This window comes from Tamandua tetradactyla, chromosome 2, assembly GCF_023851605.1.
Source record: "Tamandua tetradactyla isolate mTamTet1 chromosome 2, mTamTet1.pri, whole genome shotgun sequence".
NCBI classification, from domain to species: domain Eukaryota; kingdom Metazoa; phylum Chordata; class Mammalia; order Pilosa; family Myrmecophagidae; genus Tamandua; species Tamandua tetradactyla.
The window spans coordinates 31,473,144-31,500,431 of record NC_135328.1 but is presented as its reverse complement, the minus strand read 5'-3'; the positions used below and the strand labels follow the sequence as shown (position 1 = coordinate 31,500,431).

General features: G+C 39.6%; 1 protein-coding gene across 2 annotated transcripts in view; it reads left to right on the top strand.

Annotated features, from left to right (window-relative positions):
* The window catches only part of SUSD1 (sushi domain containing 1), a 167,849-nt gene extending 150,141 nt beyond the window's left edge, over positions 1 to 17,708 (top strand). Inside the window, exons 14-16 of one of the 2 annotated variants that reach the window (XM_077142014.1) lie at positions 1,226 to 1,265; positions 16,581 to 16,674; positions 16,996 to 17,708. In XM_077142014.1, coding sequence (XP_076998129.1) covers positions 1,226 to 1,265; positions 16,581 to 16,674; position 16,996 — 135 coding nt within the window. In that variant the 3' untranslated portion in view covers positions 16,997 to 17,708. The remainder of the gene's footprint in view (positions 1 to 1,225; positions 1,266 to 16,580; positions 16,675 to 16,995) is intronic. The other variant, XM_077142024.1, reaches the window with a different exon arrangement.
* Positions 17,709 to 27,288: the final 9,580 nt, after the last annotated feature.

Below are 27,288 nucleotides of genomic sequence, written 5' to 3'. Positions count from 1 at the left end.
CTTGCCCAGTACAGCAGCAAATCCTGTAGATTCTATCACCTTAATATTGTTTAAAATCATCTTTTCCTCTCCTTCTTCACTAGCATTATCTAGCCTTTTTCATCTCCTCTCTGAACATCAATTTTCTAGTTTGTGTTCCTGTCTCTTAGTCTCCCCACCTTTTTGCTCCACACTCCTGCCAGAATGAGTTGTCTAAAGTGCAGCTCTGAATAAGGCACTCCAGCCTAATGAATTCCCTCTTCACCTGGCCCCTGCTAATGTCTCTCCTTCAAAGTACCTATTTCCTTAGTAACTGCCTTGTGATTTGAAGTCCCTTTACTTCTCCAATGTCTTGAAATATGCCCTTCACTGGTTATTCTTGTACATTTTCCTTCATTCCTAATCTCTGCAATGAACATCAGAGCCAAATTTAGTCACATTCAAAATCTAATGGCTATTTCCAGTTTAAATATTTATTCATTAAAAAAAATTTAATGAAATAAAACCCAAATGCCCAAGGTTATCACTTGAAAAAAAATCTTGTGATGTTGAAGGGACCCTTCTCTGATTCCTGATGGTTAGCCTCCTCTGGGGATATCTTGCTGAGTTTTATCAGACCCACTAAGCCCAGAGTTCCTAACAGAGAAATGTGCATAAAATAATGGTGAGAGAAAAGAACAGAAAATGTTTCATTCCATTGAATTTGTGTGTCTCTTCCACCTTGGATGAGCTTCCATACATATTTCTTTTGCTTTCTTTCTGGTTCTTGGCTAGTTTATGGGTAACTTATATATATATATATATATATATATATATATATATATATAGCCAGAATTTCTCATAGTCTTGCCTACTACATGCATCCCCTACTTCTCGCTGAAACTGGAGTTGATCTCAAAATCCTTTACAACATAGTTCTCCAAGCAGTCAGTGCCAGTTACTCAGAACTAGCAAGGAAAATGAAACCTATTGCTATTCCTGTGCTTTGCTCATGGTGTATGCTCTCTGCAATCTGTTGGAAAGCTATAAAAGTGATCCTTAGTTCTGTTACTGCTGTCCATGCCAGTCCTTTGAACACTTGATGATGTATGTATTAACCATAAAATGTTAGAGCTAATGGGACCTTAAAGATCTTCTGGCTCAAATTAAGAGATAAGAAAGCTGGAACTCAGGATGCTAGAGTATGTTATTTAAACTAACACCGTGTGCCACCTATTTAAATGTGTTGGTGTGTTTTCCTTTATAGGTGAGAAGATGCTCCTGTGCAGTGTGGGCTCAGGTGAAAGGTAAAGGCATTTTCTGTCTAAGAATGCTGTCCTTATTTCTCCTATTTCCAATCTGTAGCCTCAAGCTTATGTAAATGAAATCTCTTTTTTAAATTATCACAGGTAGCAGGGAGCCAACGCGTACCCCTAGTTGAAAAGGATAGGGTGTGGGGAGTTTATGGAATCAGAAAAGGAGCTGTACCACCCAGACTCCAGGAACTGGAACTTGGGACTGAATATCATGAGTAAAACTCCTCCTTTGTACCTGACTCTTTTCTACTCTCTGTTCCTCCATGTGAATTGGCCTCATTTTCTTCCACTACAGGTCATGTGGTAGGGAGGGATGGGCACCAGCTGCCCCAGCTTAGCAACTGCAGTGGATATGGAAAGTTTTCAATTCAGGGAAGGACTCTTTCCTCCTAGGTTAAGTGGCTATCCCTTGGATGAATCACTGTTAATAGGAGATGATGAGTACTTTGACCTATTTTGGGTTTTGTGTGTATTCGCAGAACAGCGTGATCAGCTGCACCAGTAGAGTTGCACTGAGGGGGCAGGTGGACAAGGTCCCCTTCAGGAAAAAGAGCCAAGGAAAACATGCTGGCAAACCAAAACAAGGGCAACAGTGATCCCCTGACTTCTACCATTTGTCTGCTCAGCAAGTGCACACACATATACATATAATATATTAAGAAAAATATCCTCCATTAGGAAATTGGGACTATCCCATGTACCATCAGAAATAAAACCCTAGTGGAAGACAACTCAAAGCAGGTCTGTTACTGCATGGCGCCCCAAGACCAGGATTTCAGAGTGGTATGTTCCTCTTGATCAGCTCCAGATGTGCTTCTCATGATCCCCTTAGCAATCTCTATGACAAAATAGCAAATTTAACCATTCCCTAACCACAGTACGTAATATGAAAGAGAAAGCTGCATGACCACAGTAAATACTCTCATTTAGAAAAGAGGAAAAGATAAAGCGAGACACAGTGGTTACAGCCCATGACCGTGACCACATCTTTCTGGACAGGAAGAGCCAGCCTTCCCTGCCCTGACAGCAGAGTTGGTCATTCAGTCAGTTTGGCTACTTTGGGGTCTACCTAGTGGGAGAGAATGCTCCGTCCATTATCCCCCAGAGCCATACCTAAGAGCTGCAGTGGGGAGGAACTCTTCTGGGTGACGGAATTGCCAAAAAGATTGAGCAATCATAGGTCTTTGTTTTCCAAGTTTGGGATTTCACTGGCAGTACATTTCTTAAAACAAATACGCAGCCAGCCAGTGGATTTGAGTCACAGAAATTCCAATAGTTTGTGGTAATGCCAGATATCTTGTTAAGTTTATGATTGTTGAATGTGGACTTTTCCTTGTGGTTTATGAGTCCTAGCAACAGGCTATGGAAATCTTCTCTGAGCCCCCAATATCAGCTTAATCCTCTTCATCGGGTACCCTGCCTGAGAGGAACATACAACAATGTGCTGGCATGTAGAGGACATGCTGATAGTACCTGGCTTCCAGGTGTATTCTGGTGGCTGGTACTATACAGTGGGTGACTTGTTACCCTATCAGTGCAGGGTACTTTGCAGGACATGTTTAGGAGGGACTTAGGGGGATCCAAGTCTTCCCCCTTTGTGTGCTTCTCCTCCAATGTCATTTCTCATCTTTTTATCTCTATTCATGCCAACTTCAGCAAAGGTAGAGGACCAGGTTTCTCAGCTGGATGGGCAAAACCATTGTCTGAGCATCAGCACCTTGAATTTCTGCTTGCCCGGCAGCAAGGACCTCAGTTAGATGTGTGCTATTCCATCTCCACTTTCAGATGCACCAAGCTTCTTTTTTTAAAATGTAATTTTATTGAGATATATTCACCCACCATACAATTCATCCAAAGCATACAATCAGTGGTCCACAGTACCATCACATAGTTGTGCAGCCATCATCATAACCATTTTTAGGACATTTTCATTACTCTAGAAAAGGAAATAAAAAGAAAAAAGGAAAACCCCAAACATCCCATACCTCTTACCTGCCTACCTTATTGACCACTAGTACTGCAACCTACTCATTTTTTTTTTTTTTGTATGCTGTGGTGCGGGTCACATTTCATTCTTTTTCTATGTGAGTATTCCATTCTTGCAGCACCATTTGTTAATTTTTTGGGGGGTTGGGGTTGGGGGGAAGTGCATGGGCCAGAAATCAAACCCAGGTCTCCTGCATGGCAGGCGAGAATTCTACTACTGAACTGCAGCCTACCCAAGTTTAAGACTTACAATAGAGATAGGTTAACTAAGACAGTGTAGTATGGTCTGATTATCTATCTGTCTATCTATCATCTATCTATCTATCTATCTATCTATCTATCTATCTATCTATCTATCTATCTATCCAGGTATAAATATATATAGATCAGTGGAACAAAACATCTCGAAGTAGCTCCATACAAACATGGGCAACTGACTTTTCTTTCTTTTTTTGCAAAATAGCTCTACAATCATTATCAAAGATCAGGGCTACTGGATTATAGTTCAACAACTTCAGGAATTTCCTTCTGGCTATTCTAAAACACTAGAAACTAAAAAGAAATGTCTTTATAATGAGTCAGTAGTCACAGTCATGTGTTAAATTCTAATTTCTCTGTTACACCTCCTCCCTCTCATTTGGTCTGTCTCTCAATCTTCAGGGATATCTGGGCAATGGCCATTTTAACTTCTTTGTGCTGGAGAGGGGTGTCGACCTTATGGGGTAGAGGAATGAACCTGGTTGTTGTTCTTGGAGAGACTGGTGCCTCTGGGTTTCAGGACTTATCTGGCCTACGATCAGTCTGAAGGCCTTAAGTTTCTGAAAAAATAAACTCACTAAGAGAAAATTTTATAGAGATTTACATAGAATCCAGGGCACTCCCTAGGGTTTCCAGGAATACTGTTGGTTGGGGCTTGGCATGCTGTGGTAGTTTAAAATATCTGGCTAAGGTTTATATAAAAGTAACCTCCAGAATGACCTCTTGATACTATTTGAAATCTCTTAGCCACTGAAACTTTATTTTGTTCCATTTCTTTTCCCTCTTTTGGTCATTCTAAATCCCATGATGTCAGGGCTGGACTCATCCCTGGGAGTCATGGCCCATGTTGCCAGGGAGACTTACCCCTGGGAGGCATGTCCCACTTAGAGGGGAGGGTAGTGAGTTTATTTGTAAAGTTGGCTTAAAGAGAGAGGCCACATCTGAACAACAAAACAGCCAAGCTTCTTGGAGGAGTTTAATGAAGGCCGTGAGAAACAACCCTATATTCCAACATTCTGAATGTTTTTTGCCAGTCCATCCCCAAAAGCTTTGAGGGTGGGAATGGAATTTCAACAAGGAAAAGAGGTGCTTTTATTAAAAAAGTGGAGATGTAAAGGCATTCCTGGATAGACATAGATGCAGTTGCTTCCAGAATCCATTCCATTTAGTAACTATTTGGTGTGATTAGAAAACATTCAAATCTGGTGGAAGAAATGGCCAACCTGGCCACAGTCATTCTAGTGTGATTAAGTTAATAGGAAGGATTTTGCTTTGAATGTAAGTGGCTTTTGGCTATGCCCTTTCTCTCCCTACCACTTAGAGATAAATATTAAAAGAAAAAGTTAAAACCTTTGAATTCTAACCACTGGAAAGTTCTGGAGGTTAATAGAACACCCACTGTTTGAAATTCCAAAGGCAATTCTAGCATATATTTGTCTATGTACAAAATTTACCTTTGTTTGCACTTGCCTCTGACAGTCTCCTTTTCTTTTAAACTTTTTTTTAAACTGTGAAATATTATATACATACAAAGAAAAGAAAGAAAAAGCAATGCTTTTCAAAGTACAGTCTACCAACTAGTTACAGAACAGATTTTGGAGTTTGTTATGGGTTACTATTCCACTATTTCAGATTTTTCCTTTTACCTGCTCCAAATACTGGAGGCTAGAAGAAATATTAATATAGTGATTCAGTAGTCATACTCATTTGTCAAGTCCTATTTTCTCTGTTATAACTCCTCTTTCTCCTTTGATCCTTTTCCCTCTGTTATAACTCCTCTTTCTCCTTTGATCCTTTTCCCAATCTTTAGGCAATGTCCATTCTTACTTTTTCACGTAGAGAAGGGTTGACACTAGAGGACGGGGGATGTAGTTAGTTGATAATCTTGGAGAGGCTGATCCCTATGGGTTTCAGGATTTATCTGGCCTAGGAGCCCTCTGGAAAATCATAGGTTCCAGGAAAGCAAACTTTGTGCATGAAATTATTATAGAGTTTCAGTTTGAGACCTCGGTGTTCTTAAGAGTTAACAGGAGTGCTGTTGGTTGGGATTTACAAACCATAATAATTAGCACTATCTAATTGAAGCTTGCATAAGAATAGCCTCCAGAATAACCTCTTGATTTTATTTGATCTCTCTTAGCCACTGATGCCTTATTTTATTACACATCTTTTTCTCCTTTTTGGTTAGGAAGACAGTGTGTCGATCCCACACTGCCAGGGCCAGACTCATCCCTGGGAATCATATCTCAGATTGTCAGGGAGATTTTCACCCCTGAATGTCATGTCCCACATAGGGGTAAAGGTAATGATTTTCCTTGCAGAGTTGAGCTTAGAGAGAGAAAGGCCACTGCTGAGAAACAAAAGAGGTTTCCTGGAAGGCCTTGTTGTAGGTAGTCTTAGCTTCTCCACTAAGTTGTCATAAGGGTGAACCTCAAAATCAAGGACTTGGCCTATTTTCTTGGGAGGCCCCAGTGGTTGAGAGGGTACTTAGGGTCTCCCAGATGGGAAAGTTTAATAGTTCCATTTTTTTTTCTTTATACCCTCAATGGACTCTACCAATACTTTTTTTTTTTTTTTCCACACGGGCAGGCACCGGGAAATGAACCCGGGTCTCCTGCATGGCAGGGGAGAACTCTGCCTGCAAAGCCACCATGGCCTGCCCTCTACCAATACTTTTTGATTATCAGCCCACCATAGTCTGAGATGTATTCTGGTATTCCATTAAGCTATACAGAATTACGAGGCCTCATTCCTGTTCTGGATTACAGGAGTTTGGGTTGTTAAAATGAGCTATCCAGACAGGTTGATTTAGATTGTGTGCTACAGAAAATTTAGGTTCTAGATATAATAAATCTTTCTGCCTTTGGTCTTATACAACAGGTGAAGTTCTAGAGTACATACACTCTCATTTTTTACCCTGTATTCTGATTTACTTTAGTCAAAGCCAGAGTGGCTTCATTTTTATCTCTAACTGAGGCCTGATCTCTTTTTCAGTTACTTTAACTATTATTATATATAGCTATGCTAACTTTCAGGGCTGCAGCACTCCATTTTTGGGTCTTAAGTGTCACAGAGTTACTTCAGTTCCGTGGAAATACCAGCTGATACCCATGCAGCTCAGTGTATCAGAATCTAGAAATGTTCTTACACCTTCAGGGAAGTGTGGCTACTTTAAGGGCTTACAATCTAGGCTTCAATTTTCTTATAAGTATTTTCTGAAAGAGACGTTAGCATATTTGTTCTTTTGTTTCTAGTGTCTCAGAATCTAGAAGTACGTTTATCACTTCAGAGTAAATATGGCTGCTAAAAGGGCTTAACATCTAGGCTACCATTTTCTTATAAGTATTTTCTGAAAGAGATCTTAGCATATTTGTTCTTTTGTTTGTGGCTTATTTTTGCATAACACATTGTCCCCAAGGTTTATTCAGTTTGTGGCGTGCCTGTTGACATCCTTCCTTTCCATAGCCACACCACATTCCATCATATGCGTATATCACAGTTCGCCATTCTGCTTCCCAGTTATTATACCTTTCAGCTCCATCTGTTGGGCATCATGGATAATTTCCAAAATAAACAAACCATGTCTTAATGTTCCTCACTCGGTTGTACAATCAGCACCACTTTCAATTTTAGACAGTTTTCTTTGTCCATAAAGACAAAGAAACAACAAACAGCCTCACCAAATATCAAATCAAAACAACACTTTATCACTTGTCACTCCCCCACAATTAGTTGCCCCTGCTAGTGCTGTAGCATTGTTGATGTCTGCTTGTTAACTAGTGGTCATAGCATGCATTTTCAGCTTTCACATATACTCCCCACTATTGATGTTGTCCAATATCAAACCTTTGAAATAGTTCATGTGAGAACTCATTTGTAATTATAGATTTAATCAGTGGGATACATGGCACTATACATTCCCTTTCAATCATATTCACTTTCAATATGGTAATGTTACTTATAACCCCACTAAATAGTTTCCATCATTCTGTCCATTCCCTTGCATTTAAGTTCCACTTCAATGGGTAGTCTTTCCCCATCTCTAGCTCTGTGTAGTTCTAGATCTGCTACATTCTACACTGTAATCTCTGATAGTATCTTTACCAGAGTCATAATAGCAAAATCTGCCCTTTTGTGTCTGATTTATTTCACTCAGCATTATGTCCTCAAGGTTCGTTCTCATTGTCATATGCTTCAGGACCTCATTTCGTCTTACTGCTACATAATATTCCATCATATGTATATACCACATTTTGCTTATCCACTCATCTGTTGATTGGCAGTTGGATTGTTTCCATCTTTTGGCAATTGTGAATAATGCTGCTATGAACATCAGTGTGCACATGTCTGTTTGTGTCACTGCTTTCAACTCTTCTGGGAATATACTCAGTATTGGTATTGCCAGGTCATAGGGCAACTCAATATTTAGTTTTCTGAGGAATCACCAAACTATTTTCCACAGCGACTACACCATTATATATTCCCACCAACAATGAATAAGTGTTCCAGTTTCTCTACATGTGTTCCAACATTTGTAGTTTTCTGTTTGTTTAATAGCAGCCATTCTTATAGGTGTCTTAATTTGCATTTCCCATATAGCTAATGAAAATGAGTATGTCTTCATGTGCTTTTTACCCATTTGTATGGGCTCTTCAGAAAAGTGTCTATTCATATCCTTTGCCCATTTTATAATTGGTTGCTTGTTAGTTTGTTGTTGAGCTGTATAATTTCTTTATGCATACGGGGATATCAAGCCTTTGGCGGTCTCCTTTGACAAAAATTTTGGATACTGCCATTTCAGAAAGAGAGAATTGGAGAGAACTGGAATCTAAATTAGTCCTGAAATTATTCCAACCCATTTTTGCCAAGCATCAGTCTCACTCTTGCCTTTGCCCAGTGATGAATTACGCCTTTTGCCTTTTGCAGATTGCCACTAAAAGAGCTTTATGATGATTTCCAGGGAAGAGGCTAACCAACTGAGTGCTTTTGAGATGACATTTAAACTTGGCTGGTACTCAATGACTTTTTTCTTGAATTTGTGAGATTCCTTCAAGCCACAAAATACTATGAGTCTGTGATTTATTGGGTCACAAAGCAAGGTCATTTGACACACTTGACATGATAATATGCTGCAATCAGGGAAAATTTTGCAAGCACAGGCCAGAAACCTGAATCATTGGTAACTACCCCCTTTTTCTTTCAGCCAGAATTTTGCACCATGGGTGTGGCTGTCTGTTTTTTTTTTTATTTCTGGGTTCACTACATGAGGATGGGCCTTCATACCTGTAGCATAGATGATTGGCAAATTTTCCTTTCTCATTTCCCCATCACCAATGTTTAAGGGTTCTCTCTTCACTCAGATAATTCTTTTGTAGTTCTGCTTTTAAGTCTGGATTCCAAGGACTCAGTTTGACAACAACATACTCTTTTAATTCTCTCATTCTTCTCCATTCACACTGAAGTGCCAGCTGTTCTCTGGATATGGCCCATGAATTTCCTCTTGAATCTCTTTGCTTATATAATTACATCCTCCTGGACTGACTTATAACCTGCCTGTGAATCTCTGCTTATTAAAACCCCATTCACCTGTCAAGATTACTCTCAAATGACATTTTCTGCCTGAAGCTTTTCTAATTTTCTCAATAGGATCACCTCTCCCTCTCTTCAGCCATTTTGCTACACTTTAGAGCTATTCTCATGTCTTCCCCTACTAGATTTCAAACTCCTGAGAGAGAGCATCTGAAGAGCTGGTACAGAGCCTGGCACACGTAAGATGCTCATTCAGAATTTGTTGAATTGGGTTGAGTGATAATTCAGAGGACCTTGAGCAGTTTTTCAGTTGGTGAGTGCTGCTCAACCACTTGAAGACCCTTCTCCAGTGCCGCCTGGTTATCCACCAGAGTGCCTCTCCCTTGGGTCTTTCACAGAAGAAATTTACATTCCTACTCAATCTCTTTCTAAGCAATTATAAACTTCCTGGAGTCAGAGGAGGTGACTTCCTTATCCTTGTCTGCCTGGTAGCCTCTAACAGAGTGCCTGAAACATAGTAAGTGTGGTACTTACTTATCAAATTAAATAAACCAGAGAAAGCTTACATTAAGATAAAAACCTATATATTTATTTAAATTTACATAATTTTAGTAGGCAGAACTCTAAGATGGCCCCCTAAATTCCTGGCCCTGGTATATACCCACTTCTCTAAGTTATTAATTAAATACTATTCTAGGTTTAGCTGTGAAGCAATTTGGCTGATATAATTAAGGTCCCAAATAAGGAGATTATGTGGGTGGGCCTAACCTAATCATTTGAGCACTTTAAATTTGCATCTAGAGGTCAGAGACAAGGCAAGTCAGAGATTCAAAGAGAGAGAGGGATTTGACATCAGGGAAATTCTCCTCCTAGCTTTGAAGGTGGAGGAGGCTATGTGGCGAGGAATGTGGGTGACTTTTAGGAGCTAAGAGTGGCCCCCAGCTGACAGTCAGCAAAAAAAATGGGACCTCAATCCTAAAATTGCGGGGAACTGGCGAATTTAGCCAACAATCTGAATGTGCTCAGAAGTGGCCTCTTCTCCAGAAAGACAGGACATCTGGATTTCAGCTTTGTAAGATCCTGAGCAGAAAACTTCATCATGCTGTGCCCAGATTTCTGACCCAAAGAACTGGGTGTTAACAAATGAGGATTGTTTCAGGCTGCTAAATTTACAGTAATTTGTTAAGTAGCAAGAATGTTGTTTTATCAAGCATTACTTATCTCTGAATTGTTTGTCTGCAGTGATTTCCTTTGTCATCTCCTGCTTTAAAGGGAATTCAAGTGAGGAGACCTCAAATAACAAAGAGAAATTTGAGATGGTAAATAGAAGTTACAGTGCTAATTATATGAGCTATTTGGAGAACAGAATTGTTGTTTTCAGGAAATTGCCTGCTCTTGTCAATTCATGAGAAAATGTCCATACCTATTGGAGGTCCTCAAGCTATCACATGTCTGATAGCAGGAATAGTCCCTTTCTAACTTCCTCTTTGCACCTGTGATGTTTCAATTAGTGAAAGGAGAAACAGCTAAAGATAAGCCCAGAGACTCCCAATCACTCCTCCTTAACTCTATACACACTCTATTTCTGGGAGTTTACATGAAGAGAATAGTGGAGTTCAGGCCTAACAGATGTACTTTCTCCATGAGTGAGTAACTGAGTGCATCTGGAATATAACGCATGTTTGACTCACTTCAGTTTTTAATATTCTACAAATGATTCAGAAGAAAAATAGGCATGATACTGTGGCACGAAACTGTGGAAAGGAAGGTCATTGAGAGGGTTGGGAAAGCTCTCAAAAATAGCATTCAAATCGGCCATTTGTAAATTTTCTCAGTGAGGAATTATTGGAGAAGTACCTAAAGAAACTATTCTGCCTATACAGTGAGATCTTGGTTAGATTGACTCAGATTTTCAGAATACATATGCAAAACACATAAAAATATTTATTTAAATCCAGGGGATGTTCTACCTCTAAGAATCATGCCTGGGGCCAAAACCCAGATCGTGTTATGCAGTATAAAGATTATTTTTCTTAGTAAGGAATAATTGGGTCCACTGCTTAGGATAGATGTTTTCTTGCTGGTGGATGGCCGCAAGGAAATTGGGTTCCTCAACTCCTACTTTGCTTCTGTCCTATTGATTTGTGTGAGGGTACTTGAAAGCAAGAGAAGAGCCAACAACATAAGTTCAAGTTTTCTCATCTGGATCAAGCACATTCTAGCAGATTCAGATGCTTTGAAAATAAGATGCCTAAACCAATGCATGTAATAAATCTTGAAGAGGAGGAGAGACGTAGCAAGCCTTGAGATGAGTGAAGAACATTTGTACAAAGGAGGTAGATTTTGCAAAGTATATGTAATGAAAACTTGAAGTCAAGATCAGACAGGATCTTCAAAAGATGGTTTTGTGTCTATAGAAGTAGCAGTTGCTAGCAGGCAACTCAGGCACTCTAAGAGTAGATTAGGATGGAGTGCCGTCCTTATCCTCTTGCACACTGGCATTTACTGGTTGGGGAAATATGGCAGGCATAATGTATTTTGACTTTGGCAAATGTTTAATAATGTTGTAGTGGACAATATGGGGAACTGAGGGTTGTATTTGGCTTAGAAATGGACTGAGTGTCTGTTTACCCGAAGTTTGCTTATTGACGAATTGGTGTCAGATCCAGAAATATGCGAAATGGATCTCTGTCCATGGTAGTCTTCAATTCAACATTTTCATCAAAGATTTAAAATATTTAGAGTAAAAAAGTATAGAGAAAAATATTGATGACCAAAACTGGGAGGAATACTGGGTAGGTTGGATGGAACAAGCAATGCAGAAAATTATCAGCTTCCCTGCAACATCCACAATCCAATGTTTAAAAAAAAAAAAGCAAAAAAAGAGTAGCAACTTTAATGTACAAACATAGCAGCTCAGTGTTTCAGTTTGCATTTTTATTTCTTGTGAAAAGGGTGCTTGATAAAAAATTTATAAATCACCTGCAATGATATTTAAAAAAATATTTTTATTGAGAAATATCCACACACATACTCTCCAACTATATTATACAATCTGTGGCTCACAATATCATCACACAGTTGTGTATTCTTCACCATAATCATTTTTAGAATATTTGCATCATTCCAGAAAAAGAAAAAAAAAAAAAGGTACAGCCCATACACCTTATCTTTCCCACTCATTGACCCGTAATACATCAATCTACCCAATTTTACCCTTTATCTCCCCCTATTATTTATTTTTTTATACTTTTTTTTTTTTTAACTCATCTGTCCCTACCCTGGATAAAAGAAGCATCAGACACAGGGTTTTCACATTCACACAGTCACATTGTAAAAACTATATGGCTTTTATAGTCTTCCTCAAGAATCAAGACTATTGGAACACAGTTCAAGTTTCAGGTACTTCCCTCCAGCCACTCTTATACACCATAAACTAAAAAGGGATATCTATATAATGCATACGAATAACCTCCAGGATAATGCCTTGACTCTGAAATCTCTCAGCCACTGAAACTTTATTTTGTCCCATTTCTCTCTTCCCCCTTTTGGTCAAAAAGGACACCTCATTCCAAAGATGCTGGGTCCCAGCTTATCCCAGGAGTCATGTCCCACATTACCAGGGAGATTTATACCCTTGAGAGTCATGTCCCATGTGGGGATGGGGAACAGCAGTGAGTTTACCTGCCAAGTTGGCTTAGAGAGAGAGGCCACATCTGAATAACAAAAGAGGTACTCTGGGGGCAACTCTTAGGCATAATTATAAGTAGGCTTACCTTCTACTTTGCAGGAATAAGCTTCTTAGGGGCCAGCTCCAGGATTGAGGGCCCAGCCTATTGAGTTGGTTGTTCCTACAGTTTGCAAGAATATCAGGAATTACCGAGATGGGAAATTTGAATATTTCCTCCTTTCTCCTCAGTCCCCGAAGGGGACTTTGCAAATACTTTTTTATTCTCTGCCAATATTACTCTGGGATATATCGGGGCATCACACTAACCTGTACAAACCAACAAGATCTCAAGTCCTATTCAAGATTCCATGTAATTACGGTGTTCAAGTAAACTAACCATACAAGTTAAATTAGGTAATGTGCTACCCAAAATATAAATTTTGCACCTAATAAACACGTCTCCTTTTGGTCTCACACAAAGGTTGAAGAAGTTGAAGTTTGAAAATATGGGCCATATCATCCTTTATCCAGTATTCTGATTTACCAGATCCACCTTCATTCATATCTCTAGTTGAAGTCTGGTTATTTTTTAAGCTTTTTAACAGTTCCTCTGAATGGGGTGATGCTGACTTTTGTAGCTTTAGTGCTGTAAGTCTCAGGTGTCACATAAATACCCAAAGTTTCAGGGAACCACCAGGTTATATATAAATAGCTTATTATCTCCGAATTTAGAAATATCATTTACAACTCCTAAATACATGTGACTGCTGCAGAAGCTTACAATCTAGGAACCTTTATAATAGGCCCCAACCTGATGAACTGTACTCTCAACTTCAATTCTCTAAGTCTGTATATTCTAGTTAATCCATATGAGTGAAGCATGATAATATTTGTCTCTTTGTTTCTGACATTTTATTCAACATATTGTCCTTAAGATTCGTTCACCTAGTTGCATACCTCACTGTAATCATATTTTATGTGATCTACCTTTTCATGGAACTGGCTCATTTTGCTGTTGAGGTATTAGTCCTTTCCTTACTAATTTGTAACACTCTATATGTTAATCCCTTTTATATTAATTATTGTAAATATTTCACCCAGTTTGCCATTTGCCTTTTAATCTCATTTTTTATAGTTTTCAATATGCAAGAAGTTTATGGTTTTCAATCTGTCAAATATGTCAGTCTCTTCTTTTAGGATTTCTACATTAAAAAATTTGCCTAGGAAATTCTTACCTACTTTTTTAATAGTCCGTAGTCAATTATATTTTCTTCTAATTCTTTTGGGCTTTAAGTCTTTAATCCATCTGAACTTTATTTTGGTGTATGGCATAAGCTCTAGGGCTCAAACATCAGTTTATTCTAAATGGTTAGCCAATTTTCTCAATACTACTTATGAATAATGTGTCACTTCCCCAATGATTGAAATAGCAATAAAATAACAATAACACCAACAGTAATAGATATTATTTAGCGCCTTTTCTTTACCTGATGTTGTTCTAATGTTAACATTGTTGCTCAAATGTTAACTCATTTGTTTCCCAGATAACTGTAAGATGGGCACTGTTGTTACCATTCCCATGTTATCATAGCGTCCCTCAGTGGGGAAACTGAGGCACGGGATGGCTGGATATCTTGTTTAAGATCAAATAGCTAGTGAGTGGTACCTGCTAAGGTCTAAACTGGGCAACCTGACTCCAGTATTCAAGCTTTGAAATTATTTGCAATACTTGAGTCTGCTTCTAGCATTTCTGTTTTGTTTCAATGTTTATCCATCCCTATGTCGACACTGTACATTTTTATTACATGGTAATTCAAATCACTCCCCAAGTCTTTAATCTACTAATTCCTAATTTAATCACAGACCTCCTTCCATGGTATATTCTGGTCTCTTAAAATGTTCAAGGGCCCTTTCTTCTGAATGTTCAAGTCAACCGAACAATAGAAGGCATATTTTTCTGCAGAGTTTCTTAAGGCCCTTTCTGAGGTAGATAGAATATATGCCCAGATAGAATATACGTCCTTCGGAGACCCTTATGCCAATTTTGTTTTATTCTCACAGCAACCTGCTGAGCAGAGCAGGGCTTAGTGGAACTCTTTAGCAAGAGGCATTTTCTAAGACTGTTCTTGTCCATGTCAAGTACCCTGTGGAGTTGCCAGGAGAGCCAGACTGCTCTTCACCTGGTTGTAGAGAGCTGAGCAGCACTGACAATAGAACTTTCTGCGATAATGGAAATATTCTGTATCTATGTGATCTAATATGGTAGCTGCTAGTCACAGGTGGCCTTTGAGCCCTTGAAATGTGCACTTGAAATTGAGCACTTGAAATAGTGTGTCTAAGGAGCTGCCTTGTGTCTTATATAATTAAAATTAATTTAAATTTAAATAGCCATGTGTGGGCAGTGGCTCCCCCATTGGAAAGCACAGAGTAGATGATGAAAAAAGTCAAGTGGCTTGAACTGTTCTCAGCTGTGCCTCATTCCCTGCTAGGGAAGCAAGTCATCTATGTTTTCAGTGATGCTTTAGGTTGAGGGCCAACTCTTTTTCCTCTCAATTCCTCCCTTACAGTAATAGATCTTTGCTTTGGCTGTTTCCAGTTCCTCTAAGGTAGTGCTGGATTACCCAGCTGGCAGGTTGAGCACATACCTGGGACCCTGACAAAAGGAGGGTACAAGAAATGAAACAATCTGATATTTCAACAATGAAAACAGCCACAAATCATCTGGAAAAATTTGGACTTGGTTGTACCTCCTTGCATTTATTCCATGTATTGGTGATATTTTATTTTGAATCTTCTACATACAGAGTTAGTCCCCAGGATCTTTTTCAATGACTGGTGGCACCACTGCATGTAGATTTTTGCTTCTCCCAGTGCAGGCATGGCTCAATTCAGATTGACACTAGGAAAGCAAGGTGGTGGGGTCAAATGCACAGACTCTAGAGTCAAACAGCATGGATTTGACAGCTGGATGACCGTGGACAAGTTTTTTAACTACCCTGTACCTTGGTTCCTCATTTTTAAAATGGGAATAATAGTAGTAGCCAGTGTAAAGGTTAGTTGGGAGACTACCTAAGTTAATATTTGTGATGTACTTAGAATAGCATCTGGTACACAGTAAGTGCTAAGTAAGTGTTTGCACATGAAAATGAGACCTTGTTTCTGGTCGAGAACATGAGGCTCTGATTCAATTCCTTAGCCCGAATGTGCAACTCAGTGGGTGTTTTTCAATTTATGACCAGGGATCTTCCTGGAGTTGGCCTGCAGTGCTGCCCAGATAGAATATATGTCCTTCGGAGACCCTTATGCCAATTTTATTTTATTCTTACAGCAGTCTCCTGAGCAGAGCAGGGTGATGCTTTCCTTATTGGGGTATGGGGAAAAATTGCAGATGGTTCTAGTCAATGGAGGGTATTTGTTTGACCACCTGAGCTAACTATTGTTTTGGGAGCAGAAATTCAAATAATCTCCGAAAGATTTCTTCTTCAGTACAAAGCAAAGCTGCCCCTGGACATTTGTCAAATTTAAGTGACCTGAGAGAGGACCTGTAAAAAGGAATTTGTAGCGTGTGCGCATTCAACAAGATGGATTTTTTCCCTCCCCTCTAACTTGGATGCGGTCTGGTTTTGTATTTCCTGTTTAGAAAAACTCTGGAGCTGTACCTTCCTGAGGTCCTCCATCCTCAGGGGTGACTCAGGGAACACATCGGTTCTCTGGGCATTCTTGGGATTGTTCATCAAATGGGGCCAAGCTCTGGGTTAGAATGGAATGAGCACAGTTGAGCATTGACTTCCTGGGGTGAGGGGTGGGGTGGGGGTGCTGGGAGTTGGTGCCTGGCCGGCTCAGTGTGTGGTTTTGTCCCACAGGTTCATCTGTCACGCTGCAGCAGATGGTGGGTGTTGGATTGGGCTCTGTGGCAGTTGTGATCCTTCTTGCATTCCTCTCCTTCTCAGCAGTGTGGTATGTGAGAAGGTCATTTTTGAGAAATGAGTGGAATGGAGGGAGGACGGAGTTGGAGTCATGAAGAACAGCTGGGTGGAGGAGGGCTCCCAGGGGCTGTGGTGGGAGGTTGCCCTGGGCTCAGTGAGCAGAGGGAGTAGGAAAGGGGATGGGAATGGCCACCCTGGCCACTCCTGGAGGGGTGGGTAGTCTGCCATGCTGCTTCCCTTCACTCACCTCCCAGGGGTGTGTGTGCATGAGCTGCACACAGGGATGCACAGTGGGGAAACCAGCGTTTATCCAGTATTTATCTCTTCTCCCTTTTATCTCTTTCACATCCAGACTGCAGACTGGTGCTGTGTGGGAAGGATGCCCTGCTGCTGGGCAGGTGTTGTGACATCTGCAGGCATTATGTCCTTGGACCCCAAGTGGCATCCCTCCAGAGGTGTGTGCACTTGCAACTTTCTCCACTTCCAGTTGGCTCCATTCCTGGATTCAAGGTGGTGGTACTCTCTCCAGACTCTTCTGAAAGGAAAAGACTCAGAAACTGCTGACCTCTTTCCTGCTTCAGGACCAGTTCTATGTCTATGAACTTGACACTCTTGATGTATAGCGTAATGTTGTCCAGAGGCTACAGGCCAGGTGGGACTGGATTGCCTTCCTCTTAGTGGTGCCCGAGAGTCAACATTCCTATACAGTGAATGCAAGACATTCTCTGCATCCTCCCTTTGAGCATCTTTGTTAATAATTTCAGACTCCATTCACTCACAGTATGTGATGAGATGGACTTGAGTTGGGCTAGAATTTGACTTTATGAAGGAGGCCATTGAAGAGGAGAGGAAACATTGACAAGAGCAAAGTTTTCAAGCATGTTAGAAACTGTCTTTTTCCTACAATTAACTCGTATGTTCATTAGGAAGTATACTAACTTGGTCACTCCAGTAAATTCTCCACATTCTCTGTTAGGCAACATTGCTTTGATACAATTCCCATTGCCCTAGCCAAAATTAATAAGTCTGTATTCCAGTAAAATTGTTCTGTAATTTAGAATGTTCTTCGCCTGGTTAGTTTTTTGATTACTAAGGGTCTCCTAAAACTGTTCAGTGCTCCCTTTAAAATGTAGATTCAGGTGATCCTGTAGTAACGGTGGGTTGAAACAACGCTGAGCCCTTGGCCAGAGCCTATATGTGTGTGAGGAACAATGGTGGTGACGCGATTGTCCCTTTTATTACAGCCTCAGTGACTGTAACTGGTGCTATGCCATGAACCATGACATATTAAATGTAAGCAGCGCTGAACCCACTGTCAATAGGCTGAATTTACGGTAGACTTTTAAAGCTTGAGTCAGTATTCTCTAACTGTCCCACTCTGACAGTTTAACCCCAAGGCTCCATAAGAATGAATGGAGAAGAAAAACAGAGGCTAGTGGCTTCTTTTTTTTTTTTTTAATAGAGATATATTCATGTGCCATACAGTCCATCCAAAGTATACAATCAGTGGCTCACAATATCATCACATAGTTGTGTATTCATCATCGTGATCATTTTTAGAACATTTGCATCATTCCAAAAAAAGAAGTGACAAGAAAAAAGAAAAAAACGTACATCCAGTACCCCTAACCCCTCCTTCTCATTGACCACTAGTATTGTAATCTACCCAATATTTTTAATCCTTTATCCCCCATTATTTATTTACACTTTGTCCTTATTTTTTTTTTTACTCATCTGTCCATATCCTGGATACAAGGAGCATCAGACACAAGGTTTCACAATCACAGAGTCACATTGTAAAAGCTATGTAGTTATATAGTCTTCAAGAATCAAGGCTACTGGAACACAGCTCAACAGTTTTAGGTATCTCCCTCCAGCCACTCCAATACACCATAAACCAAAGAGTGATAGCTATATCATGCATAAGAATAACCTCCAGGACTACCTCTCGACTCTGAAATCTCTCAGCCATTGAAACTTTATTTTGTCTCATTTCTCTCTTCCTCCTTTCGATCAAGAAGCCTTTCTCAATCCCATGATGCTGGGTCCTGGCTTATCCCTGGATTTCTGTACCATATTGCCAGGAGATTTACAACACCTGGGAGTCATGTCCCATGTAGTGGGGAGGGCAGTGAGTTCACTTGCCAAGTTGACTTAGAGATTCAGGCCACTTCTGAGCAACAAAAGAAGTTCTCTGGGGGTGACTCTCAGGCATAATTATCAGTTAGCTTAGCTTCTCCTTTGCAGGAATAAGTTTCATAGGAGCAAACCTCAAGATCGAGGGCCCAGCCTACTGTCTTGGTTGTCCCCACCACTTGTGAGAATATCAGGAATTTCCCAGAAGTGGAAGTTAAATATTTCCTCTTTTCTCTCCAGTCCCCAAGGGGACTTTGAAAATACTTTTTATTCTCTGCCCAAATTACTCTGGGATGTGTTAGTGGCTTCTTTAAGAAACAGTGTTCACCTCCTTGCTCTGCTCTCCCCCGCCTCACTTTCTAGGCCTGGAGAATAGAAAGAATGGGGAGGAGTAGGGATTGCTCCTTTGCACCTCAGACTGCAGCCTATGTGAACATACCCTGGAGTTGTGCAACACTGCTGTCCTGGGGTAAAGGGGAAATGTCCCCAGTGCTGTGGCTGGCATGGTCTCCACCAACTCACTGAGTGTTGGTGGTGCTTTGGGAGGCAGGGAGGCAACTCTAGGTAGCCTCAGCTTGTGGGTAAAGGAGGAGACGAACACATGGAAACTGTCCATAGAGCTGCTCACCCTGGGGTGGCTGGCCCAAAGTGTACCCACTCAATGGGGAAGAGCTGGAGAGAAGGAAGGAACATCCAGCCACGTGGGGTTTCAGTGCTGGCTTGGTCCTGGCCTTGAGAGCTGGTTTTTAGCATAAGAAATAATTATCGTCCAGCATGTAGGTGCTACCTCGGACTACAATTTAGGGTCAACATTTAAGACTTTTTGCTCACATCTTGGTGAATTATGGAGGCAAGTGCTTAACAGATGAATGCAAATAGCCTCCCACTTGATTTTTATGTGCAACAATTCAAGCTCTTACTATTTTCACAGCTCTTGAATGAAGCTTGGAATCATTTCAAATTATTATGTTTAGTATAGACTAGACCCTCTGATGAATAAGGATTTTCCTCAAAGCCCCTCCCTCTCTATCAAAAGAGAATCTCAAGCCCACCTCTGCCATTTTTAAAAAAAGTTTGTAAATACTCTGTGTCTCTATAGCCTCCCCTTCTCCCTAATTTTCAGCCATGTAATTAACTGCCAAAGAAGCTACATTTGTCTACATGGGAACTTAGAACAGTTGTCATTGAAAAAAAGAAGTCCCACTTGCCTAGTTACCAAAGTTTCTGATTGAAAAAACAGATTAAATTTGAAAAACATTATCAAATTCTGGGTACAAAGCAGAAATGTAAAAATGGTTCATGAAAGATTACTAAAGAAAAAAACATGGATTTTGTTACTTCCTCTAAATATTCCATTTATAATGCCAAGTTGCTTAGTGTAATACTTAACAGAAGCTCATGCTGAACATTTACAAAAAAGTGTCATTTTTCCTCAGTTCTTTTTTGATAGTTTTCTCATAAGCATGGAGACAGTCTTAGGTTCTCTAAACTCACTTAGTACCTTTACCATGACAACTGTTCTTTTTTTTTTCCTCCAAAGTGAATTCCTACTTAAAGGGGGCCTAGGGATCCAGGAGACTGCTGTGCATTTTCCTGGGAGAATACAGGGTCCTTCTCTCAAAGGCCCCGACCCAGTAACCCTCTGTAGTCTGGGGTATTGAGCTGGGTTATGAGTCCCACTAAAGGTAGATCCTAAAGTGGAGATGAGAGAAGGATCGTTTCCCCATTAGCTGTCTTGGTGATCATGTGTGGAGGTAAGCAATAAGATCTGGTCTTGAGCTCCCTTCTTAGACCAGGAATCAGATTTGGGGCTTCCCAGATATGGAGCGTATTACCCTGTGGCTGACTTCTTTGTTACCCATAGTGCCTGATTATCTCCTCAGCTCTATTCCATGTGTGTGCATCCTCATTTCATCCCACAATAGTTCTCTGTGTTGGGAAGGTCAGCAGTTGGTTATTGATCCCCATTTTAGGAACGGAGAAATGGGTTCGGACAGATACATGATTTGAATTGTGTGGCCAAGTCTTCTGGTTCCAAGTCTAGTTCTCTTTCCTGGGAAAGGAGAAGCCTTGAGCAAGATACTGAGTTCATCCTTGGACAGCCCTTTTGGTTCTTGGGAAAGCCAGGCCTTTAAATTTGCAAGCAATGCTTTTAACCTTTGCCTTTAATATCATAGCACGTGTCTTCTTATGTGATGTCCTCCATCGCTTTTTGAAGGGGCCACAACCATCCAACCAAATAGATGGAGATCAATTAAGAGAAGTAATAACACTCAATCCCTAATACAGGATTTGAAATTGGAACTGGATAATTAAACAACACCAGAGCGGAAATGATTATCTTGAATTTCCATGATGTAAATTGATTTAAAAGGAAGTAAAAAAAGAATTTCCAGTGCCCCTTTTCTTAGCTGCTTTCACATTCTCACCTTTGAAACTTTCTATTTTTCCATTCTATTCATCTAAGAGAAAACCTGTGTTAGCAGTTGTCAGTCAAATAGTGTTTTTAAGGACTTTTTGTATACCGCAACCATTGTTGGTGAAACTGAAGGCCTGGTTCTGGAGAGGAAAGAGGAAGTAGTTTTTTGTATGCTCAGGCTTGTCGGTGGTTATACAGTGAAGCAAATCCCATGTTATGGAAACCAAGCACATGGCTTCACATCTCACACGAAGTAAATGCTTCTAGAAATTCTATTACCTGGAAGAACCATTGTTAACATTTTGATGATTACAATGATGGTATGTTTGTGTCTGGATATCCATATCCATACTTTATGGGCACAACTTATAGGGTTACCACAATGGGGTCAAACTATGCAAGTGGTTTTGTAATATGCTCCTTTCACTCATCAACATAGCCTGGATATGTTTTCATGGCAATAATGACTGCATTCTAAGTTTTTAACCATAATTTATTTAACCAATATTAGTTTGCACATTGTGTATTTACAGTGTTTCCAAATTTTTGCTATCCTTATACACATCTGTCTAAACACGTAATTATTACTTAGGCTAAATTCTTTAAAGTGAAATTTCTGGATCAAAAAACTATCTGTGTTTAATATTTTACTATATTTTGCCAGAGCAGTCTCACAGAAAGTTTATACCAATTTACACTCTACACTGCTGGGCACTACTGATACTTTTAACCGTGATTGATCTGGTAGGTGAAAAATGATATTTCAGTGTTTTGTTTCCATTTCTCTATTTTGCATGTTTGTTGGCTGTTTGTATTTCTGTCTTTGGGAATTGCCTTTTTTCTCATTACTTAGCTTGTTTGTCTTTTATTGATTTGGAAGAGTCTCTCTTTGTATCATAGTGGTTTAATTCTTAGCTGTCATATATTTTACAAACTTTTTTTTACTTGATTATTTCCCCTTTAACCTTGTTTATGCTATACATTGCCACACAAAATTTTAAATCTGTATAGTCAAATCTAGTAATCTTTTTCTTTATGTATTTTGGCTTTGAAGCCATGCTTAAAAGATCTACCAAACTCAAGGTAATAGATATAATCTGGAATTTTTTTTTAGCATTTAATCTATCTGAAATTTATTTTAGTATTAGGAGGGAGGTAGGGGTTTCTTTTTTCAATTGTTACTAGAGAGTTTAACCGCTGTCCCATTATTAGTCATTGGATGGTATTTTTCCCTAGTGATTTGATATCATACCTTTATCGTATATGGAAGGTCTATTTCTGAACTTTCTCTTTTGCTGGACTGATCTATTTCCGTGCCAATACCACCTTCTGTCACTTTAAAATAGGTTTTTAATGCTGAGTAAAAGCAAGTTACTACTCATTTTTTCTGTTAATTATCACAGTATTCTTGCCTTTTATTACATATTTATTTATGCATATATTAATATCATGTATAAACTGAGGAATTATTTGGTCAAGTTCCTTCCAAACTCTTAGTAATTTTTTTGGTATGTGTGTTGACTATCCTAGAACTTAGTCAATTCTATGAGTCCACTTAATTTTCTTTTGTGTTCCTGTCTGGAGTAGTCTAGTTTTCAACTTATAAAACGATTTGTACCAATTTGTAATTGTGTATGTCTAAATATTCTGTCTTTTGTTACCCTGAACTCTTCTCTTGACTCACGACCTCAGCTCCTGCCCCAGAGGGCACTCCCCCCGCCCCCACCTCTTGGCGGTGGTGGTGGCACTCTCCTTTCTGCCTTTGCTGGCCAAAGTCACGCCGAGACGCCTCCTCCTCCAGCAAGTTGTTTACCACGCTACCAGCACCTCTCTGGCCGGTGGGAACCCACAGGTCCTCGCCCTATCAGATGGAGGCCTGCCCTGCTACCATGGGTAGCTCCAGCACAGACTGATAAAAATTAATCAATTTTTGTCATGGACGTATAGTACATAAAATCTGCCACTCTTAACTGTTTTTAAGTGTTCAAGTCACTGGCATTAATCACATTTTCAATGTTGCAATGTTGTGCAACCATCACCATCACCCTTTACCAAACTATTTTAATTACCCAAACAGAGACTCTGTACCCATGAAGCAATAGCTCCCCATTCTTTGCCCCCCTGGTCCCTGGTAACCGCTCAGCACTCCTACACCTTCCTCCAAAGAACTCCTGCCTTTTTAACTCTTTCAATTTAAACTCCCCTGTCCTTGATAAGGGTCACAAAACCAATTGGAAATCCTCATTTAGAATATGGGAGTACCTGTTACTTATTATTTTCTTCCTAGTTTTGGGGGATTTGGTAAGAAAAGATAAAAAGAGTCCATTTGGGGGTCAAAGTGTATGAGTTCACAGAACTAAAGATACAAATGGCCCTTAAACAAAAGAAAGATGCTCAAACTCATTTTTTTTGGCATGTTAAGTATTCATTTTATTTCATAGAGATTCTGTATAATTTCTGCTGCCACCTGCCTCCCACTCCCCTTTTTTCTTAATTTTTAAATTTCTTTTAGAATACCAAAAAACACCAAATGCAAACATTCTTAACTTTTGATCATTCCATTCTACATATATGATCAGTAATTCACAATATCGTCACATAGTTGCATATTCATCATCATGATTATTTCTTAGAACATTTACATCAATTCAGAAAAAGAAATAAAAAGAAAACAGAAAAAAATTCGTACATACCATACCGCTTACCCCTCCCTTTCATTGATCACTAGCATTACAATCTAAATTTATTTTAACATTTGCTCTCCCTATTATTTATTTTTATTCGCTATGTTTTACTCGTCTGTTGATAAGGTAGATAAAAGGAGCATCAGACACAAGTTTTTCACAATCACACAGTCACATTGTGAAAGCTATATCATTATACAGTCATCTTCAAGAAACATGGCTACTGGAACACAGCTCTACATTTTCAGGCAGTTCCCTCCAGCCTCTCCATTACATCTTGACTAACAAGGTGATATCTATTTAATGTGTAAGAATAAACTCCAGGATAACTTCTCGACTCTGGAATCTCTCAGCCATTGACACTTTATTTTGTCTCATTTCGCTCTTCCCCCTTTTGGTCGAGAAGGTTTTCTCAATCCCTTGATGCTGAGTCTCAACTCATTCTGGGATTTCTGTCCCACGTTGCCAGGAAGGTCCACACCCCTGGGAGTCATGTCCCACATAGACAGGGGGAGGGTGGTGAGTTTGCTTGTTGTGTTGGCTGGAGAGAGAGGCCACATCTGAGCAACAAAAGAGGTTCTCTTGGGGGTGACTCTTAGGCCTAATTTTAAGTAAGCTTGACCTATCCTTTGTGGGGTTAAGTTTCATATAAACAAACCCCAAGATTGGGGGCTCAGTCTATAGCTTTGGTTGTTTTTACTGCTTGGCTCAAACTCATTTTTAAGGAAAAGGCAAATCAGATGTCAGTTATCACCTATCAAATTGGGAGAAATCCAGAAGTTTGGCAACATAGTCTGTTACTGAGGCAATGGAGAAACAGGCCCTCTGATGGTGGTGGGAGTACAATATGGTACTACTTCTATGGAAGGGAATCTGCCAATATTTGCCATAATTCCAGGTGCCTTCGTCCTTTAGCTCAGCAATCCTATTTCTGATATCTATCCTATGGACCCACCTGCACATGTTCAAAATGACACAGTTAAGGTTATTAACTGTGACATTTTTTAATAATAAAAAATGCTTGGAAACAACCCAAATGCCCCTCTGGAGATTTGCTGCCACCTACATGATGGGCTATTACTTAGCTGTTAAAAAGAGGGATGAGAAAGAACTCTATGGACTGCTATGGAGAGATCTTTAAGGTATATTGTTTAATGAGAAAAGAAAAATGGAGGACAGCATATGCATATATTGTATGCTGTCCTTTCTGTGAGAAAGAGGGGGATGAACTTACATATTCATATTTTCATTAAGAAAACTGGAAAATAGCAATGAACTAATGAAAATGGTTACAAATGGGGCAAGACAGAATGGGATGGAGGTGGACAGGGTAAGAATGAGACCTTTCAGTGTTCACCTGTATATTTTGTTTTGATTTTTAACATGTAAGGATTCTGCTATTTAAAACCACAAAAACAAAATTTCATAGGAAAAAAAGTTTATTTAATATCCTATTATATACATGTGTTGAATCCAAATCTGATGGGTACGGCTTGGTTTCCTTCTCAATCTAAACCCAGGACACTTGAGTTTTAGATGAGATTGGCTTAACACTCTATTCAAAAATTAGGGGCGGGCCGCGGTGGCTCAGCGGGCAAAGTGCTTGCCTGCTATGCCGGAGGACCTCGGTTCGATTCCCGGCCCCAGCCCATGTAACAAAAACGGAGAAACAGAATACAATAAAACAAGAAAATGTTTAAAAATGTTTCCCTTTCTTCCTTCCTTCCTTCCTTCTATCCTTCCTTCCTTCTCTCTGTCTTTCCTTTAAAAAAAAAAAAAAAAAAAAAAATTAGCAGAAATTGGGTAGATGGAAACACTAGTGGTCAATGAGAGGGAGGAGTAAGGGGTATGGTATATATGAGTTTTTTCTTTTTTCTTTTTATTTCTTTTTCTGGAGTGATGCAAATGTTTTAAAAAATGATCATGGTGATGAGTACACAACTATGTGATGATATTGTGAGCCACTGATTGTATACCATATATAGAATGTATGTGTGTGAAGATTCATCAATAAAAATATTAAAAAAAAAACAATTAAAAATTAGTGGAGAGTCCGGTCCAGGGCTCTCTCTAAGATTTTTGAAAATTTCTTGATGGGGCAGAGGTAGACTATTACATTCCTGTGATCACTGTTAGCATGTAGTTTCTGCTTTTCTGAATCAGCCCACTTGATAGACCTTCTCAGCACCTGGCATAAGGTCCCTGTTCCATGTGCATTGACCCATCTTTGGAACTAAGCTCCTTTTCATGATTTCTACTCAAAATCTTACTAAGGACTTTTAAGATAATGATAATGATTACAAGGCATTTGTTTCCTATTGCTGCTGTAACAAATGACTACAGACCTGATGGCTTAGAATCACATAGCTCTAGAGGTCAGAAGTCTGACATGGGTCTCACTGGACTGAAATCTAGGTGTCAGCATGCCTTCCAGCTGCCCCAGGGAGACTCTGTTTCTTTGCCTTTTCCAGCTTCGAGAGATGGCTGGCATGCCAAATCCAGCAGGGTGGCATCTTCAAATCTCTCTCTGACTCTGACACTCCTGCTTCCCTCTTTCACTATAAGGAAACTTATGATTGTTTTAGGCCTACCTGGATAATCCAGGATACTGTCCCCCTTCTCAGGATCCTTAATCACATCTGTAAATTTCTTCTGCCATGTAAAGTGACAGGCTCCCAGGTTCTGGGGATTAGGATGTGGAAATCTTTGGTGGGGGGCATTATTCTGCCTACTGTGGAAAGCATTATAAGTCAAATATAGAAACAATTTAAAAGTGAATATTTGATATCCCTATTCTTCAGAGTTCTCTCACCCCTTTGTTCCCCTCCTACCCTCATTCTTCGTTTATCACACCCTCTAAATTCCTAAAATGCAAAACAATTTTTCTATGTCTTACTGTTTTTATACTTCATGCCATAAAGGTCTGCCTTTACCCAAGTAGTTGATCAAAGTATTTTTTAATGTAGTTTTATTGATATATATTCATACCCCATATAATCCATCCAAAGTATACACTCAGTGGTTTATAGTATCATCACATAATTGTGCATTCATCACCATGATCATTTTTAGAACATTTGCATTATTTCTGAAAAGAAAAAAAAAGATGAAAGAAAACCCCACACAACCATATCTTTTACCCTACCCTCTTTTTGAACACTAGTCTTGCACTCTACTCAATTTTAAGGCTGATTATAGATGTAGGTTGTAATACAGTGGAGTATTATCAGAGCTAGATATATAAATATCACTGGAACAGAACCAAATATCTAGAAGTAGATTCATACAAATATGGGCAACCAACTTTCTTTGCAATATAGTTTTTACAATTATCATCAAAGTCCAGGCCTACTGGATCAAAGTTCAACAACTTCAGGTATTTCCTTCTGGCTATTCTAAAACCTAG